Raw genomic sequence first — 15,491 nt, 5'->3', positions numbered from 1 at the left:
AAAACAGAGACAATGATATTGGGAGAGTAAAAATTGGGATTGACTTTATCATTTTTCTTATAAAGTAAAAAAACCACAGAATTTCCACCCACTACGCCAGAGAACACAAGAACACACCCCCAAACACTAATAAAAGTACTATTAGTTTTTGAAAAAAATAAAAGAAATGTAAAGAATACATGACACAATACACAAGATAGGCACATCATTACAGTATTCCTAACGATGACAAGAAGAGTGATCTTTGAAAAATCTGATTTTGCAAAAATTCTGAGAGATTCAGAAAAAGCACAATGATAAACACCTTTTCTTTAAATATGTTAAGTGAGTAGCTATGTTTCTTTTTTCAAAGCCTTTTCTGATTGTATTACTCAACTTGTACAGTTTTTATTGACCGAATTTTTTCAAATAGTCTCGCACTTCCATCGAATTTCGGCAATTGCGGCAATTTCGACAATTGCCAAAATTGCCGATTGCCGGATATTTCCAATTGCCGCGCACCCCTGCTTAAATTGTTCTATAGATATACTGACAACTCACCTATTTTTTTCGGCTTTTTGGTTTCATCAAGAACTTTTCTAGGGGGTGCAAGCTCAAACGGAAAACATATTATATTTTCTGACTAATATTTTTCAAGCAGCGTTTCCAGAGTTGTTTTTGTGCAAATGTTTTTTATTTTTAAAAAATGACAAAAATACACAATGTTGTACGACTTTTGAAACTCTTTCATTCCTCTACATTGAATCCAAAAAATTAGATTTTGAACACACAATCCAGAGAGGATTAATTTTGTCTAAAAGATAAATAATGACGTTTATATAAAAATTTTCCAGATAAAACCATGTGATGACTACAGTATCTGACATTTTTGGGTACAAACATGGAAGACATCAAACCAGTTTACATTCTTCTAATTCAAAGATCATCTGAATCAACTGATATTTCTAATGATATCGTTAAAGAAGAAGTAGACGCCGAAGAACAATCAATTGTCGGGCACGCAGGTTTCTTTGGAGAATACCATTTGCAATGAGATAGGAATGAAAAAAGTGATAAAAAACAATTTAGAGAACAGTTGGTTATGTTTCAAATAAATTAACGAACCGATCTTTTGGAATTTTCTAATTACATGTCTCAATTTTCTCAAAATTGTGGAGTCCTGCTATTAATAAAAACAATAATAAAAACAAGAAAAATAGGCAAGGAATGATATATTTGCTTTTCCCATGAAAAAGTCTGTTATAGGAGAAGTCGGGAAAGTAGTCAAAAATCGAAAATCGAACTTGACAGAAAGAGATTGAAAGAAGACAATTATTTACATAAACCCGTCGACGATATTCAATTTTTCAAATTTTCGATAGTTTGACTGGAAGAATTTGCATTTTTGCAATGCCGTTGACGATGATGAGGTGCGGAAAAAAGTTTAGAATTGACAAAGAACAGAATGAAGAGATGGGGAATTGGTATTTAAACACAAAGAGATGGAAGCAAAAAATTAATTTTAAATTTCCAAGAGTTGGTGTATAATATATATATTACATCTAAAATAGTGCCGTCAAATATATGCCTGAAAATTCTTGACTTTCTGATTGAACTGAAAACTTCGGGACCTACTGAAATCATAGCGTATAGCACATAGCGAATTGTTGCAAATTTTGTTTTTTTTTTCTGAATTTAAATACAACATTTTAGTATGTTCAAGAAGTCCTTGAACAATATTTACATAATTAAATTTGGCAATTTTGTGAAACATTAAAGAGAAGAATGGTATTTCCACGTTAATTTATTATAGTATTAAATATAACGTAGGAGTTAAATTTAAATTTATTTCTCGTTTCGCTTTCTCGTAAACTTACTCGATTCTCTTTCATGTCGTCTTCGATGCAAGCGGATTTTAACTTTAACGTTAGTTTCCAAAGGAGCGGCTTCTAAAATTTAAAAAGTTTTCAGCTTCCCTACCGTCAGCAATCACTTACTAGAAATCCTCCGCGCAATTACCAGCATTTGCCACGTGTGTCATCAATATCTCACGGTTGCCATGTGTTTTGTCAGGAATGTTTTTCGAGAATATTTCTTTGCTCTGCAGCCTATAAGCTCTATCTTTTGGTTGCGTGGTGTATCGGATTGAGTGGACTTATGTATCTTCAGAAACCAACTCCAGATCCAACTCAATGGATTTCCGATGAGTGTGAGTTCCCGGTACCGAGCTGACTATTCGGCTGAATTAGAATAGATTCATTTGATTGTCCATGCTGGTAGACGGCGATAATATAAACTTTTAGCTGAAGTTCCAGAAACCTAGGTAACGGTGAGGATTTTAAGATGCTAAAATAGCATTTTCAGTGAAAGCTGTTTGGGTTGGAATATTCTTCGTTTACCTCATTTCTCAAATATTTGGTCTACTGGCAGTTGTTTCAGAGATTGAAAAGATTTTCGTACCGTATACCGTGATTCTCGTGGGTTCTTTACTTTCCCTCTTATTGTGAAATTCAGCATTTTCAGATCATTATCAAAGTTACAAATATTATCATTCTGAGTCAAACTATTGTGGTAATTGGTGCCAATTTGTTTGGAGTTCATGATTTTGGAGATAGTGTATTTGGAATTGATCCAGTTGTAATGTGCGTTCTGTCAATTTTGTATCTGATCTACAACTCAGTTTGCTTGTTGGCAGTGCTTCATCTTTGTGCTCATTTTGACAAAAAACGGGTAATAGTACACAGAAATAATATTATCACTTTCGTGATCCTTGCAGATTGTTGCTGAAAGACGTCGTCGAGAACTTATTGCTCAGAACAATAGAATTATTAACCGCCTTATAGAACTCAATGGACAGGAGCAGCCCGTTGTGATTGATGTGGATAGTCCGCCGAAGTATTCGGTTAGTTGTGTTTATCTATTTGAAAATATTTCATGTTTCCACTACAGAGCCTGACCACAAAGTCCGGATGCACTGAGACTCCCCCACCTGGATATTCCCAACTAGACTGTATGGATGACAATTGGAGTCAGGATGGAAAAAAGTAGAGAAACTCTCGTCGGGCTCTTTTTCAAGATCCTCCAGTTTGATTGAAATAAAAATATCGAAATTATATAATTGATATGACCCATTTGTTTCTTTTCCAAATTCACTTTTAATCATAAAGAAAGGAATGATAAGCAAAAATGTGAAGATTTTTCGAATATGAATTACCGTATTCACTGAAACCCGCCACTCTTTTCTGAAAGTTCTGAATGGCTTTTTCTTCCCAAAGCGGTCCTCATTACTGTTTTTATCCTGTAGCTTTATGAGCATATATATGAATGAGTCCCATCCCTTTAAATGCATTTTTGAAAAAACGCATTGATTTCAATTTTGCTGCATAATGAACATTTTTTAATCCTTTAAATACTCAAGACGAACTAATTCCGAACTGCGAGACACATCTGTATAAATGCGCATCCCATGAAAGTGGTATAAGAACAAGAAGAGGTACGGTAACGACAAGTTCCAACATGATGTGATTGTTTGCAATAATTATAATAAACAGAATGAAACTATCGTAGATATTGCAAATATATTTATAATTTAAACATATTTATTCAACAGTGGTCAAGTTCTTGTTTCCGTCCTTTTCTTTGGAATTTGTGGAGAACTCTGCAAAAATCAATAATTTTTAAATCTAAATAAGAAACCATACCTCTGCGATACTTTTCTCGGAAAAATCCATCGCCAAAAAAGAAAAATATTGCAAGAATTACTGCTGACGTAAGCAGAATGGTACTGGAGAAAATGTAGAAATTGGAGACAGAGTGAACGGTTCTAAATAAGATCAGAGTGTGCATTTTCATAAAATGAGTTTAAAGTGGAAACCTGCTCCACGGTCAATTTAAAATGTTCCGCCCCCCGAACCATTGGTCTCGTTAGGTATTTGGAAATAAAACTGCATGTGAAGTTGAAAATCATTAAAAACAAAGGAAAACATAATTTAAAGAATACGAAAAATGCTTGAAAACTGGCGGATTCGGCAAAACTGATTGACAACGTTCGAATTAACAATGCGGAGCATCTTCAAATGACCGCGGATTATTTCTACGCTTCCATAATAGGTAATTATTTTAATCCTTTTGTGCGTTTTATTGCTCACCTATAACAGTAGCAAACAGATGTAAGTTCATCGTTCAGGGCGGAATGATAAATTGGATTTTCGTGTTCTCTCGATGAATGCATGGTTTCAAAATTTAATTTAGAAATAGTTTTATTGAAATTATTTGAACATTAGAAAACACGTAAAAATGTGTTCTATTTATGAACGAAATTCTATTTGTATTTACAAAGAAGCAACTGTATCAAATAAACGTTTACTGAACATTAAATTTGGAATTCAATTTATCAGTCAATCCAAATTCGATGACATCTCCACTATTAATCTTGGTAACTCCTGCTGGTGTTCCTGTCAAAACGACATCTCCAACTTCTAATGTGAAGAATTGTGTTGTGTACTCCAAAAGGGTTGGGATATCGAAGATCATCACATCGGTACGACATCTCTGTTGATCTTTTCCGTTTATTTTGCAGAAAAGTTCCACGTCGTGTGGATTGGGAATATCCGAAACCGGAAGAAATCCTCCGATTGGACAAGATCCATCGAACGATTTTGCTAGAAACCACGGAGCTCCAGCTTTTTTGGCTTCATCTTGGAAATCACGGGCGGTCATGTCCAATGCGACAGTGTAACCTCCAATGTAATCCATAGCATCTGATTTTGAAATACGCTGGAATCGTTGTTTTTTTAGTACTAGTATTCTATTTTTGTCTCTTACCGATGCTTTTTTACTAATGACAACTCCTAATTCCACTTCCTGATGCAGATTCTGGCAACCGGGTGGTGCAACAATTGGTTCTCCTTCTACTATGAATGAGTTGACAGTCTGAAATTATAATTATTTTTCACTTCTTAAAAAAATTATATTACTTTTACAAAAAGCATTGGTTTCTTTGGGATGGCATTTCCTAATTCTAAAGCGTGATCTTTGTAGTTGCGTCCGACACAAACGATCTTTGTTGCCAAGTTACGAAATCCAGCGAGTGAAGACATGTCTAAAATGTAGTTTTTTTTGTTTCAAATTTAGAATTATTAAATAAGAAAAATACAAGATATGCACAAAAATTAGAATAAAACAAATGTTTTGCGGGGAAGCCATGATTGTGTATGCGAGGGAGTGAAATAATGCAGCCAAAAAAATGAGAGACGCAGACAAATTCGCAGTAAAGCGTGTTTATGTCTGCCATTTTTTGACATTTTTTTTAAAGAAAAGAGAAGCAGAGATTTCTTAATATTATCAGAATATATTATTCTTCATATTCGGCAAATACTCTTTTACTATTACAATTTTGAGAATGCGTATTGCGGGACATATTTGACGCGCAAAATATTTCGCAGCGAAAACTACAGTAATCCTTTCAATGACTACTGTAGAGCTGGTGTCGATTTACGGAAGTAATTTATTAATTGATGACATTTTAAAATAACAAAAAAATGACAGAACACGAAAAAAACGAAACAACTAAAGAAACAGGGGTAAAGTTGTCATAATTCGAGCAGAAATTCGTTTCGAAAATCGAACCCGTAAATCGACACAAGCTCTACAGTAGTCATTTGAAAAATAATTGTAGTATTTGCTACGAGATATTTATAACTTACATCAAACTATTATCCTAGTCACAAGTTTGAAAACTCGAAACTGGTAATGAACATCAGTTATTTAAAAATTGTGATGTTTTAGAATTACTAACCGTGCTTGATAATCGTTTAAAGGTGGTGTAGTCGACTTTGAGACTATACTTTAAAACACTCTCTATGCTCGTACAAGTCGATATGTAAAAGCGAAACATCACAAAAATTTCTCTAAAGGAAGTTATGAGCCTTCAAAGGTGCGAAAATGATACTCTTCGTCCATCTAATTATAATTCCGCGCGCAAATGAGCGCACCTCGTGTGTACTCCTCTCGGACAATCAAATCAGTAATTTCTTGCTTTTCGGCAATTTTAGGCGATTTTTCGTATTTTTTCGTGATTTTTCATATTTTTTCGTGTTTTAGTTGTATTAAAGACGAGTGAAAGTCTGTGAATACAATTTGAACCGATTAATTGCTCAATGACACCCAAAAATAGACAAAACTCAAATTTTATTGACTTATTTGCCCAAATTACTATTAGTATACTATATTACTATACTATAGAGTTACTATAGTTGCTATAGTTGCTTGTCTAAATTGCTAGAACACGCGCTCAGATTTCAGAAAATAGTTTATGTATGAGAGAGTGAACGGATTCTATTTACATTTGTCATACTTTCCACATACTGACCAAGTTCACGTTCACTTATTTGTCAGTTTTTCAACACGCATATAGCATCGATTAGTTGTTAGGCCCGTGGTGCCAGAAAGTCACACTCACCTGACATTTTGTCTCGATAATATTAGTTAGAAATCAGAAGAATTCGATGCGGAAAAGACGCGAATTATACGTTTCACTGGCATTTTATCATCAATTCTTCAAAAAGTCTCCACCTCCTACCTAAATAACTTAAAAATTGACCTGCTTGGTTTGTGCCTTGAACTTTGTTATCAAAAATATAGTTTTCAGCATCCCTAGAATATCTCTAATGTTTCAATACTATTTTTCTTCAAACATCGAGTAACATTGATCGTCCTCCAATTCGGCTTGAAAAAAGGACATACTTGATTGGAAGTAAAGAGAAACCATGTCTCTGTGTCTCTAGTTCTTACTCTGTTTCTCTATTTCTCTTACGAGCCATTGGCCCTGGTGGACGGCCACAGCCGCGTGGAGAGAGAGTGAATCGCTCCGTGGTCGGCACCGCTTTCTCTGCTTCTTAGGACTCTGCACGCGTTTCATGTTCTCTCTGACTTTCTTGCTACCTCTCGCTTTCCGCCTCTTCTGTGCCGGTGCTGATTTTTTTTGTATGAACAGGAGGAAGTGGGAGGAAATGAGTGAAACTTAATCATTTTCATAGAGATCTTCCAGAAATTTAACTTTTTAGTAAGCCGTTTTATGCTTGAACCAATATATTTTTCCTGGTATGAGGAACCTGATATTGAGTCATCACTTAATTATGTGCATGATCTTATATGAAATGTGGAATACTCTATCATCACAGTCTACATTTTTGACTATTCATTTCTTTTTTTAATTTCTAATCTTTTCTGCTTATGTTTATATCTAATTTTCAGAACAGTCTCTCATATCACAAAGTCAGTTGATCTAGTGTCATTCTTGTCTTGAAATATGTCGGAGACACAGGAGCAAGAAGCTTCTGGAAACGGGGAGCCCGATTTACCGACGACCATTCGGGTTACACTTAAAACATTGGATGATCGTGAAGCTACGGTAACGATCGGCCTTCAAGTAAGTACATTACTTTATTATATTTATATTCAATATAATACATTTCAGGATACGATTCAATCACTTATTGATTTGGGACGTAGGGAAATGAACATTCAATCAGGATTTCAACGCGTGATTGCTGGTGGACGTGTTTTGAACTCAACACAAACGGTGCAAGCAGCCGGAATTTCTGATGGACAAACTGTGCATCTCGTTGACAGAGGACCGAGCGGGTGAGGGATTAAAAAAAATTTTCTGTGAAAAAATGCTCGACTTATTAGTTTTAAAATTTATAATGGTATTTTTGGAGTAATTTTAAATATTAATTTCAGAGAAAATGATCGTCCGAACGTGATGCCAGACCGCGTCGCAGGACCAAGAATTATAAACGCCATTCCTGGACTACCACCACCTGGGTTTATATTCCAATCACCAGCATTCGCAAGAATGATACCTGGAAATGTTGAAATTCCTACGCCTCCATCTCAAACACAACACACTGTTGTTCATCCAATTCGTGTTCCCGGATCAATTGCTGGTACACCTGTGCTTACATCTCGAGTTTCAGAAGATTGCGTCTTACAGAAAGCTGTTCCGTACAGAGGCACATCTAACTCACCGAATCGCCCACAAGCTGCATCACAGTAAGTTAAAAAAAAAGTCAAATGTGATGTCATGTATGCTTTAATTTTCAGAACTGTTACTTTTCCGTCGGAACCGAATGTGATTCAATGGACAGTCAATATTGCTGATGACTTAATCTTCCGTCCGAGGGAGCATTTTGAGCAAGTTGTCAGAGAAACTATCAACAATATATCATTTCTATCCGACTCCACCAGGCTCGGGGTTTCGATGAAATGGAATCAAAACTGTACATCGCTGTCAGTTGAGTTACCTCCAGTGTGAGTTTTTTGTTTCATAGAAATTGTTGAAAAAGTCCATCCGTGAGGAAATTGTAATCCCTACTCCCACGATTGCATGCATACATTTTTCATGTTTCAGCTCACCACATATTCCATCCCCTGCACTTGAAAAACTCGATTTTCTATGCCTCTGGACTGACCATTTGTCACGTTTTATTGACAAACTCGAAGAGCACGATGGTCTTGTTGCTGCAACTCGTCATGTATTAGAAATGGTTAAAACTAGGCAGTTTGATCAGAATTTGAGTCAACAAGCAAGAAACCAACGAGTTGAAGCATTGGATGAAATAGTCAAACACTTGGAATACCAGTGGGCAGAGCTGAGTCATATGAAGGATTTCGGTAAGCTTTGTAATTCTTTCTTCAATACATTTTATCTAATTTTCAGAACGTATTCGTTTCCGAAAGAATCAAACCGAAGAATACCGTGCACTTAAAATCCAAGAGTATCCTGAAACTCCTCGAAACCCTCATTTTTACATGAGACATGCACTTGACATTGATGTTATTGGAGTTATGCGTGAATTCAGAAAACAACAACGACGGTTTACACGTCTTGAAGATCTCCTGGATGATCTTAATGAAGTGGGCGCAGTCAAGTTCATTAGAGATCATATAACCACTGAAGTTGATTACCGATATCAGGCTCTCTCCATGTTCTACTGTTACATTCAACGAATGCGACATCAAATTTCTCATATGACACATTTGACTGCTGATTTGGATGTTTCCTTTATCACTCCAAGTTTCCCTCAACGAATTTTACCTCAGTACGCTGTGAATGTGCTCACTGTACCATTTCCACATCCTGCAACTGTTATATTCAAGTTTCAAAGCAGTGATGAACAACCGTTAACGATTCCGGTCACTCATATTTTTGAGCCACCAAGAATGTTGTCTGATGTTGGCGGACGTTATAATGGAGACTATCCATATCTCGCATATCATCCGCCGAGTGTTCATATGGAAGTTGTTTTACAAGAACCAAGAAGAATAGCTGAACCAAGACCACAAATTCTAGCACGCCCAACACCCCAACAGTTTGTTCTCACTCAAGAAATGAATCAAGGTGGAAGCATAAATCTAATGGCAGCAACCGATCCAATCAGTGGTTTAAGCCTACAGGATGTATTGAGAGCGCAGCAGGAGCAAGTGGAGAACTTATTTGCTCAGCAACCAGGAATTGAAGGTGGAAGAGTTAGAGTAACAGCTAGACCTGGACGTAGATTCGTAGCAACTACGGGCGATGCACCAAGTGTTCCAGTGGAGACTCTGCCGCCTCCCGGTTCTGATCAGCAACCCGGAACAAGTCGGAGATTTACCACTCATAGATTCAATGTACAACCAGATGCACGTGGTGCGGAAACTGAAACTCTTGCCCCATTCCCGGTTGCAATTGAACCCAATGAACTTCAAAGAATCGCGAAGAATATTGCTTCAAGGTATCGTGCTGAAGCTCTTCAACGTATTGCTTCTAGCTTGACGACTCGTTTCAATAATGAATCATGGGATACCCGAATTCAGAATATGCCATTATGTACGCTCAGAGAATGTGTTGCAATTGCATTGGAAATGCTAACTTCGGCAGGAAACACCGTGAATGAATCGAAAGACTTGATGTTGGCCCTGGTTCGAGACGAGGAAGTTCTGGTCAGAGCTATTGCGGAATGCATAAAGTCACTATTTGGAAGAGGAGAATTTCCAACACATGTTGCTCGTTTGATAATGCCTACTAATCAAACTGCATCTTCGAGAAACGATTACGAGTCTGTGGATGGTGTAGAAGAGTCCCAAAGCGACGAGTTTGATTCAATGATAGTTCGAGTTCCATCAGATATTTCACAACCTCAAAGTGGTGATCTAAGAGCGATAAGAGAAAGAAGACAAAACCGTCGTCAATTTTTGGAAAATCGAGGAAGAATCCCTTCGACCTCTTCAGCACCATCAACTTCTGAAAATCCACCAGGACCATCGTTTAATTCAGAAGATGCTGCAGATATCCGTGCTGGAAGACTGCCCCTGGGCACTCGACCAAATAGAAGAACTGTCAGAGAAACTGTTCATCCTGCTGCAGCTGCTAGGGCAGAAAGTCCGAATCATATATCTCTGACATTCACTGCAACAACTCACACATTTGCACCGGCCGGGTTTCCATTGATGATGGCTTCTTCCAACGTTCCATCTACATCTGCGGGGCCACCTGGATGGCCGATCCGTCAGGTTGTCTCACCGACTCCAACAACTCGAGGGCTTTTTGAGTTCGATCTATCTGGAAGTTCAGATCAACCAGCCAGATCTACTCCATCGCCACCTGCTCCAACTCCAAGAACAACTTCGGCCCCAGCAACTGTGCAATCATCTCCAACACGTCAAGAATCAATGGATATCGATTCTCCAAATGTTCAAAATCCGGGTCACGTGGAAAGTCCTGCTGCCATTGCGGCTCGTCAAGCAGCGAGAGTAGCTCGAGCAAGAATTGATCATCTGGCGGCAACATTCAACGGTGATTTGGCTGATTCAAGACGACAAAGCCCATTTGTCACACCTGGTCCAACAACTCCATTGAACGATCCCAGAAGACGGACTGTGAGAGTAACACAGCATGTAAAGCCAATGGTGGCAATCGATCCATTTATGAATTGCACGAATCGTCACTGTGAGATCAATAGACTTGCGACACCTACTCATATGGCTGATGGGGACAGATTCACACTTCAGTCACTTCAACCAGATCAAGAATTTGAGGCTCGTATTCAGGTAGGAGATAAATATAAAACTCAAATAATCATCAAAAAACAGTTCAATTAAAAATATATTCACTGAGAAGCATAGTAGAAAAAGTTTATATATATTAGCAAACGCAAAATTTTGCGATTTTTGCTCCAAAATTACGGCACTGCGTTCGACACGGCAAGTTTTTCATATATGCAAAAAGGTACGCGTCTTTAAAGAGTACTGTAATTTTAAAGGTCCGTTACAGTGGAGTTTTCATCAATTTTCCATAGTTTTTCGATAAAAATGTATTTATTTTAAAAAAAAAACAATGCAACAAAAAACATAAATTTTAACAAATCATCAAAAAAAAAACTGAAAATGAAATTTCCGCAACAACGAAATTTTAAAATTACGGTACTCTGGTGTACTTTTTCAAGTCTGAACATATTGTAATCTTATTTTTTAGGCTTTAGTTCCAAGTATTGAACGCCGACCAATTCAAATTCATCATGAAGATGAGGACTACAATTACTCGATTCGAAGAACGCAGTCTGGATTACTTTCCTTCCGGAATTTGGAAGACTTTCGGCCTTTTGTCAAAACAGCAATTCGAAGTCTACTTGCTCATTGTATTGATGCTGATACATTGTTCACTATGAGTAAGTTTACGGAGTTTTATGCAAAATAATGTAGTGATTATTTAGATATGAACAACATCAGTGGTTATCAAGCAGCAAATCATACAGAGCTGCTAAGAATGGTTAAAGAACACATTTCTCGTGTTCCCGGCAGTCGTGCAACTCGCAACGCAAGTCAGAACACAACAAGTGTAAATCAATCTACAGAAACGTCTCCTCGTGAACAAATGAACCGTAGTCCAGTGCAGGAAGCTGCAGATCCAAGATTAGCCTTCTCGCCATTCCCACCTGGAATCAATTTAGAGCAAGAAGTTTTAATTCCCGGACAAATTGCATCTCTACTAACCTACCTCGTAGATTATATGGAATCTTCTTCGAATCCTCGTCCACCTGGCATATTTGGATTTCTCCTTGAGCTCACCTATGGACGGCTTACTCGTCATGATTTTGCTCAACTTGCCAGGCGAACCACTGCCACAAATGTTGCGTCAGAGTTTGAAGCTCAAATCAGAGCACACATTCGAGACAATTATTTGGTTGGAAGAACTGGACTCAGCAATTCAGAACTACACGGCATCGCTGAGAATTTGGCGAACAACGAACAATTTTTTGCAATATTTATGTCTCAAAACGATCAGCTTCCAACTTCGTTCCCATTTGGATACGACCGTAATGATTTTGCGGAAGTTGTTTGGGCGTTCCGGCAAATTGAAATTGCTCTCATCAAGTCGTTTTTAACATTGTCGCAGTTAAATCTAGGTAAATTTAATCGATTTCAAAACAACATTTTTTCTGAAAAAAATTTGAAAATAATTGCACTACTTTCCTAAATAAAAAAATTTTCAGCTAGCGAAAACTTAACAAAACTTTTAAAACAATTTTACCAGCAGTTCAATTTTTAACGCCTCTCCAGTTTCAGACTCTGGTAATGCTGTTCGATTCATCCTTCAAAGTGTCGACAGTTACCTCTACCGAAATCTTATAATGTTCTATCGTATGTGTGACCGTGACGTGGAGCGAATGAAAATTCAGATGAAACGAATCAGTGATTATTTTGCAACTATTCGATATGAGAGCACAGATCGCCCTGGTATTAACGTGTTTATTGACAATTGGAATCGAGTTATGGACTATTGGAGTAACAGATACACTGGTTTGTTTTTTTTTCTCTCAATTGCAACTTTTTTCTACAAATTATAATTGTTTAATTTAAGATTTCTCCGAAGAAAATTTTGATCAATTCCTTTTGAAAGTTCGTGCTGGAACCGATTGGAATGACATAGTTCTCAACGAATCCCGGCAACTTTTACCAACTATTGCATCTACATCTTCTCAGCCGTCTACATCTTCCTCTTCGTTGAATACTGTTTCAACAAACAATCCAAGTAAGTAAAGCGTGGGAAAATTCTTTTAAAATTTTTCGGAATGAATGCAGAATATGGTAAATAACGTAAATTCTATATCATTAACGACACAATAAAAAGTGTCAAAAAATTGAACTGATTTGGCCTGTGCTAGTTTTTTTCTAATATTCAGGCCTTGGTCGCCTCATCTGGACCCAAATCAGGCGTTTCTTCCAGGAAAACGCAATCACGACGGCAGTCGCGAGGATAATGATGACTGTGTGGATGTGGTGGCACCGATGATGACATCGTTGTCGACATCATCTCCGTTGACTTCTCAATCATCATCTTCTGGAACACGAACTTCATCAGGATCTTCAGGTCCATCAACTTCATCAACAACTACAAACAATATCCAGTGAAATGTATCGGAATATAATTGGAAATCATCGGGTTATAGTACAGTCTTCGGTGGATTAGTTTTAATCAAAATTGGCCGCCTCGTTCATGATATCTCAACAATGCCGGTTTTCGAGACTAAGAAACGTTATTTTACGGTTTAGGTTCAAATATACCTACAATTAATTGTTCATATCTATTTATTTAACTATGTTCATTTGTAGTTTGAATTGTTTGACTTGCAATTCAATCTGTGCTCCTATCAGCTAACAAGTTTTTATGTAAATGATTGGAAAATCGGTTTTGTATTGTTTTTTCTTATTTATATTTAAATTTCATAAAGTTAAGCACTCCAATTCTTGTTTTTTCGATAACTTTTTACTTCAATATAACAAGAAAAGGTTGAACGATACCAATCTACTTTTCAAAGAGTTTTTTCAGTTTTACAGAGATTACGAAAAATAGTAAATTTTCCAGTTACTGGCAATGTCGGCAAAGAACAGACTTGATGTTTTTGATAAGGTAACATTTGAATTTGTAAATATACAAAAATTGTTCATTTCTTGGCCAAAAGTTCAAACGCTCAACTCTGAAGAACTACTCTCAAATTGAAGGGTCCTAAAGATTTATTGCTATTTCTCAATTTGCAAATCACTTTCACTTTTTTCCGTAAAAATTTACGAGGTGTCTAGGAGGCAATACTAATTATATATTATAACTCACATATATTTGATGAACTAAAAGCTGACCAGAAACTATTATTTTCTGCAGAGAGAGTGAAATTGTCGGGGACCAATAACCCAGATAAACCGTTTATAATATAGCCAAATGAAAATCAAATTTGTATAGGTTTCAACTCAGTTTGAGCAGAAATGCCAATTTTTTTAAGAATACAAATTCTACTCAATTTCTCATTCTAGGCAAATTTATAAATCTCAAATTTAAGTAGATCCACATCGAATTTGTATAAAGTTGAGCCGAATTTAAATTCATAATATAGGTATGAGCAGTTTTATATTCGTTGAAATCTATACAAACTCGCTTTGAATGGCTATTTAATAAACTTTTATCTGAGAAGTTTCATAAAGTTTATTTCAGAAAACCCGAGATGTAATTGAATCGGATCTTGTTAAAATGCGTGGCTATAAAAGGAACATAGGAAGTCGAAATCAAGAAATGACCATGAAAAATGTTGAAAAAAAGGTCTGAAAACTTATAAGCCGACCATAACCTATTAGTTATTACAGGTAGAGCAAATGGGAGCAAAAAACGAAGAAATGTTCTCCATGATTTCAAAAATTATGCAAAAACCAAATTCAACAGGGCATCTTCAATGGGATTCACAAACTCTTGCCGATTTAATGAACAAATCAGATAGTTTTGATGATGATCAAGAATCATTAAATATGCCGCGGTTAGCGAAATAGTGAGGTTCGAATTTTACTTAAATTCATCGTTTCAGCTCTTCTGAATCTTCTGCCATGTCAGTTCGTAATAGAACGTTAGAACGCCAATCGGAACCGGTTCGGAAATCTCCAAAAGCAGCACCAAAAGTTAAGAACGAGGCAGGAATAACAGCTTCTTATGTATTTTATCGATTTCTTTTCATGTTTATCGCAATCTTTGTTGTTCCTTTCATCACTTCGTATTTCAGACAATAAGGGTAGAAATGGTTCGAAAAAATTCCTTTGTGATATTCATTCAAGCTTTAATTTTAATTTTCACAATCGATCGATTAATCGACTTGTTTCCCCTTCTGTTCAGCTAGCTTAATGCCATTTTCATATGATCTTGCCGAATGTAGACTGTTCTTACAGTTGTGATACACTAAACAATTTTAAAATAAATTCTTCAGTTTCATGTTTTCAATTTTTGTAGATATTTTTGTAGACGCATTTTCCAATTAGCACTGCAAATTGGAAATGGCCTAGGAAGTTGCAAAATCTAGTCCCGCGACCGAATCGCTTTTGTACTGAATTATAAATTCGAATTAATTCATGAATTGGTTTCGTTGATCTTTCGCGTTTTTCGATGTTTTTTCGTTATTTTCGATGTAATTTTTTAATGAAAAATTAGAATAACT

The 15,491-nt window shown here is 36.5% G+C and overlaps 5 protein-coding genes across 9 annotated transcripts; 3 read left to right on the top strand and 2 right to left on the bottom strand.

Moving 5' to 3' along the window:
* The first annotated feature begins 1,823 nt into the window (after positions 1–1,823).
* ZK688.10 (uncharacterized protein) lies at positions 1,824–3,363 on the top strand. Its single transcript, NM_001038300.3, has 6 exons — positions 1,824–1,905; positions 1,951–2,188; positions 2,344–2,456; positions 2,503–2,709; positions 2,756–2,881; positions 2,929–3,363. The coding sequence occupies exons 1-6, from the start codon at positions 1,870–1,872 to the stop codon at positions 3,025–3,027; spliced, it is 819 nt and encodes a 272-aa protein (NP_001033389.2). The 5' UTR covers positions 1,824–1,869; the 3' UTR covers positions 3,028–3,363.
* Positions 3,364–3,547: 184 nt separating this feature from the next.
* Positions 3,548–3,825, bottom strand: ZK688.4 (uncharacterized protein; the record flags this gene model as incomplete). Its single annotated transcript, NM_066315.2, has 2 exons — positions 3,548–3,637; positions 3,681–3,825. 2 exons carry the CDS (start codon positions 3,823–3,825, stop codon positions 3,579–3,581), a joined length of 204 nt encoding a protein of 67 aa, NP_498716.1. The 3' UTR covers positions 3,548–3,578.
* A 394-nt stretch (positions 3,826–4,219) lies between these two features.
* Positions 4,220–6,593, bottom strand: fahd-1 (Oxaloacetate tautomerase fahd-1, mitochondrial). The gene is made up of 4 exons (NM_066314.7): positions 6,440–6,593; positions 4,956–5,080; positions 4,804–4,911; positions 4,220–4,755 (listed from the first exon to the last, which is right to left on the bottom strand). The coding sequence occupies exons 2-4, from the start codon at positions 5,076–5,078 to the stop codon at positions 4,342–4,344; spliced, it is 645 nt and encodes a 214-aa protein (NP_498715.1). The 5' UTR covers positions 5,079–5,080; positions 6,440–6,593; the 3' UTR covers positions 4,220–4,341.
* Positions 6,594–7,225: 632 nt separating this feature from the next.
* Positions 7,226–13,765, top strand: ZK688.5 (Ubiquitin-like domain-containing protein). Of its 5 annotated transcripts, NM_001382922.1 has the most exons (12): positions 7,228–7,408; positions 7,457–7,623; positions 7,723–7,928; positions 7,976–8,034; positions 8,086–8,292; positions 8,393–8,655; positions 8,702–11,070; positions 11,495–11,687; positions 11,733–12,425; positions 12,586–12,819; positions 12,881–13,051; positions 13,247–13,764. In NM_001382922.1, the coding sequence occupies exons 1-4, from the start codon at positions 7,289–7,291 to the stop codon at positions 8,002–8,004; spliced, it is 522 nt and encodes a 173-aa protein (NP_001370894.1). In that variant the 5' UTR covers positions 7,228–7,288; the 3' UTR covers positions 8,005–8,034; positions 8,086–8,292; positions 8,393–8,655; positions 8,702–11,070; positions 11,495–11,687; positions 11,733–12,425; positions 12,586–12,819; positions 12,881–13,051; positions 13,247–13,764. The 5 variants fall into 5 exon arrangements, with proteins under 5 accessions (NP_001366828.1, NP_001370894.1, NP_001368171.1 ...); NM_001379806.2 differs by having other exon boundaries at positions 7,226–7,408; positions 7,723–8,034; positions 12,580–12,819; positions 13,247–13,765; NM_001379808.1 differs by having other exon boundaries at positions 7,723–8,034; positions 12,580–12,819; positions 13,203–13,765.
* Positions 13,766–13,885: 120 nt separating this feature from the next.
* Positions 13,886–15,275, top strand: ZK688.11 (uncharacterized protein). Its single transcript, NM_001047431.3, has 4 exons — positions 13,886–13,930; positions 14,507–14,611; positions 14,656–14,822; positions 14,871–15,275. The coding sequence occupies exons 1-4, from the start codon at positions 13,895–13,897 to the stop codon at positions 15,067–15,069; spliced, it is 507 nt and encodes a 168-aa protein (NP_001040896.1). The 5' UTR covers positions 13,886–13,894; the 3' UTR covers positions 15,070–15,275.
* Positions 15,276–15,491: the final 216 nt, after the last annotated feature.

The sequence above is a fragment of the Caenorhabditis elegans genome, chromosome III (genome assembly GCF_000002985.6).
Source record: "Caenorhabditis elegans chromosome III".
In the NCBI taxonomy this organism is placed as follows: domain Eukaryota; kingdom Metazoa; phylum Nematoda; class Chromadorea; order Rhabditida; family Rhabditidae; genus Caenorhabditis; species Caenorhabditis elegans.
The sequence above is the reverse complement of the archived record's forward strand: the minus strand, read 5'-3'. Positions and strand labels throughout refer to the sequence as shown.

What these genes read in the sequence shown, in the direction of transcription:
- ZK688.10 (NM_001038300.3), top strand. Translation starts at nt 1,870, where the DNA reads ATGTCGTCTTCGATGCAAGCGGATTTTAACTTTAAC. An exon ending in TCAATGGATTTCCGATGAGT is followed by an intron (nt 2,189 to 2,343) that starts GTGAGTTCCCGG and finishes TAGCATTTTCAG; the next exon opens with TGAAAGCTGTTTGGGTTGGA. An exon ending in CTCATTTTGACAAAAAACGG is followed by an intron (nt 2,710 to 2,755) that starts GTAATAGTACAC and finishes TGATCCTTGCAG; the next exon opens with ATTGTTGCTGAAAGACGTCG.
- fahd-1 (NM_066314.7), bottom strand. Translation starts at nt 5,078, where the DNA reads ATGTCTTCACTCGCTGGATTTCGTAACTTGGCAACAAAGATCGTTTGT. An exon ending in AACCAATGCTTTTTGTAAAA is followed by an intron (nt 4,912 to 4,955) that starts GTAATATAATTT and finishes TTATAATTTCAG; the next exon opens with ACTGTCAACTCATTCATAGT. An exon ending in TCATTAGTAAAAAAGCATCG is followed by an intron (nt 4,756 to 4,803) that starts GTAAGAGACAAA and finishes CAACGATTCCAG; the next exon opens with CGTATTTCAAAATCAGATGC.
- ZK688.5 (NM_001379806.2), top strand. Translation starts at nt 7,289, where the DNA reads ATGTCGGAGACACAGGAGCAAGAAGCTTCTGGAAACGGGGAGCCCGAT. An exon ending in CGCCCACAAGCTGCATCACA is followed by an intron (nt 8,035 to 8,085) that starts GTAAGTTAAAAA and finishes TTTAATTTTCAG; the next exon opens with AACTGTTACTTTTCCGTCGG. An exon ending in TGATACATTGTTCACTATGA is followed by an intron (nt 11,688 to 11,732) that starts GTAAGTTTACGG and finishes GTGATTATTTAG; the next exon opens with ATATGAACAACATCAGTGGT.
- ZK688.11 (NM_001047431.3), top strand. Translation starts at nt 13,895, where the DNA reads ATGTCGGCAAAGAACAGACTTGATGTTTTTGATAAG. An exon ending in GACTTGATGTTTTTGATAAG is followed by an intron (nt 13,931 to 14,506) that starts GTAACATTTGAA and finishes AGTTTATTTCAG; the next exon opens with AAAACCCGAGATGTAATTGA. An exon ending in TGAAAAATGTTGAAAAAAAG is followed by an intron (nt 14,612 to 14,655) that starts GTCTGAAAACTT and finishes TAGTTATTACAG; the next exon opens with GTAGAGCAAATGGGAGCAAA.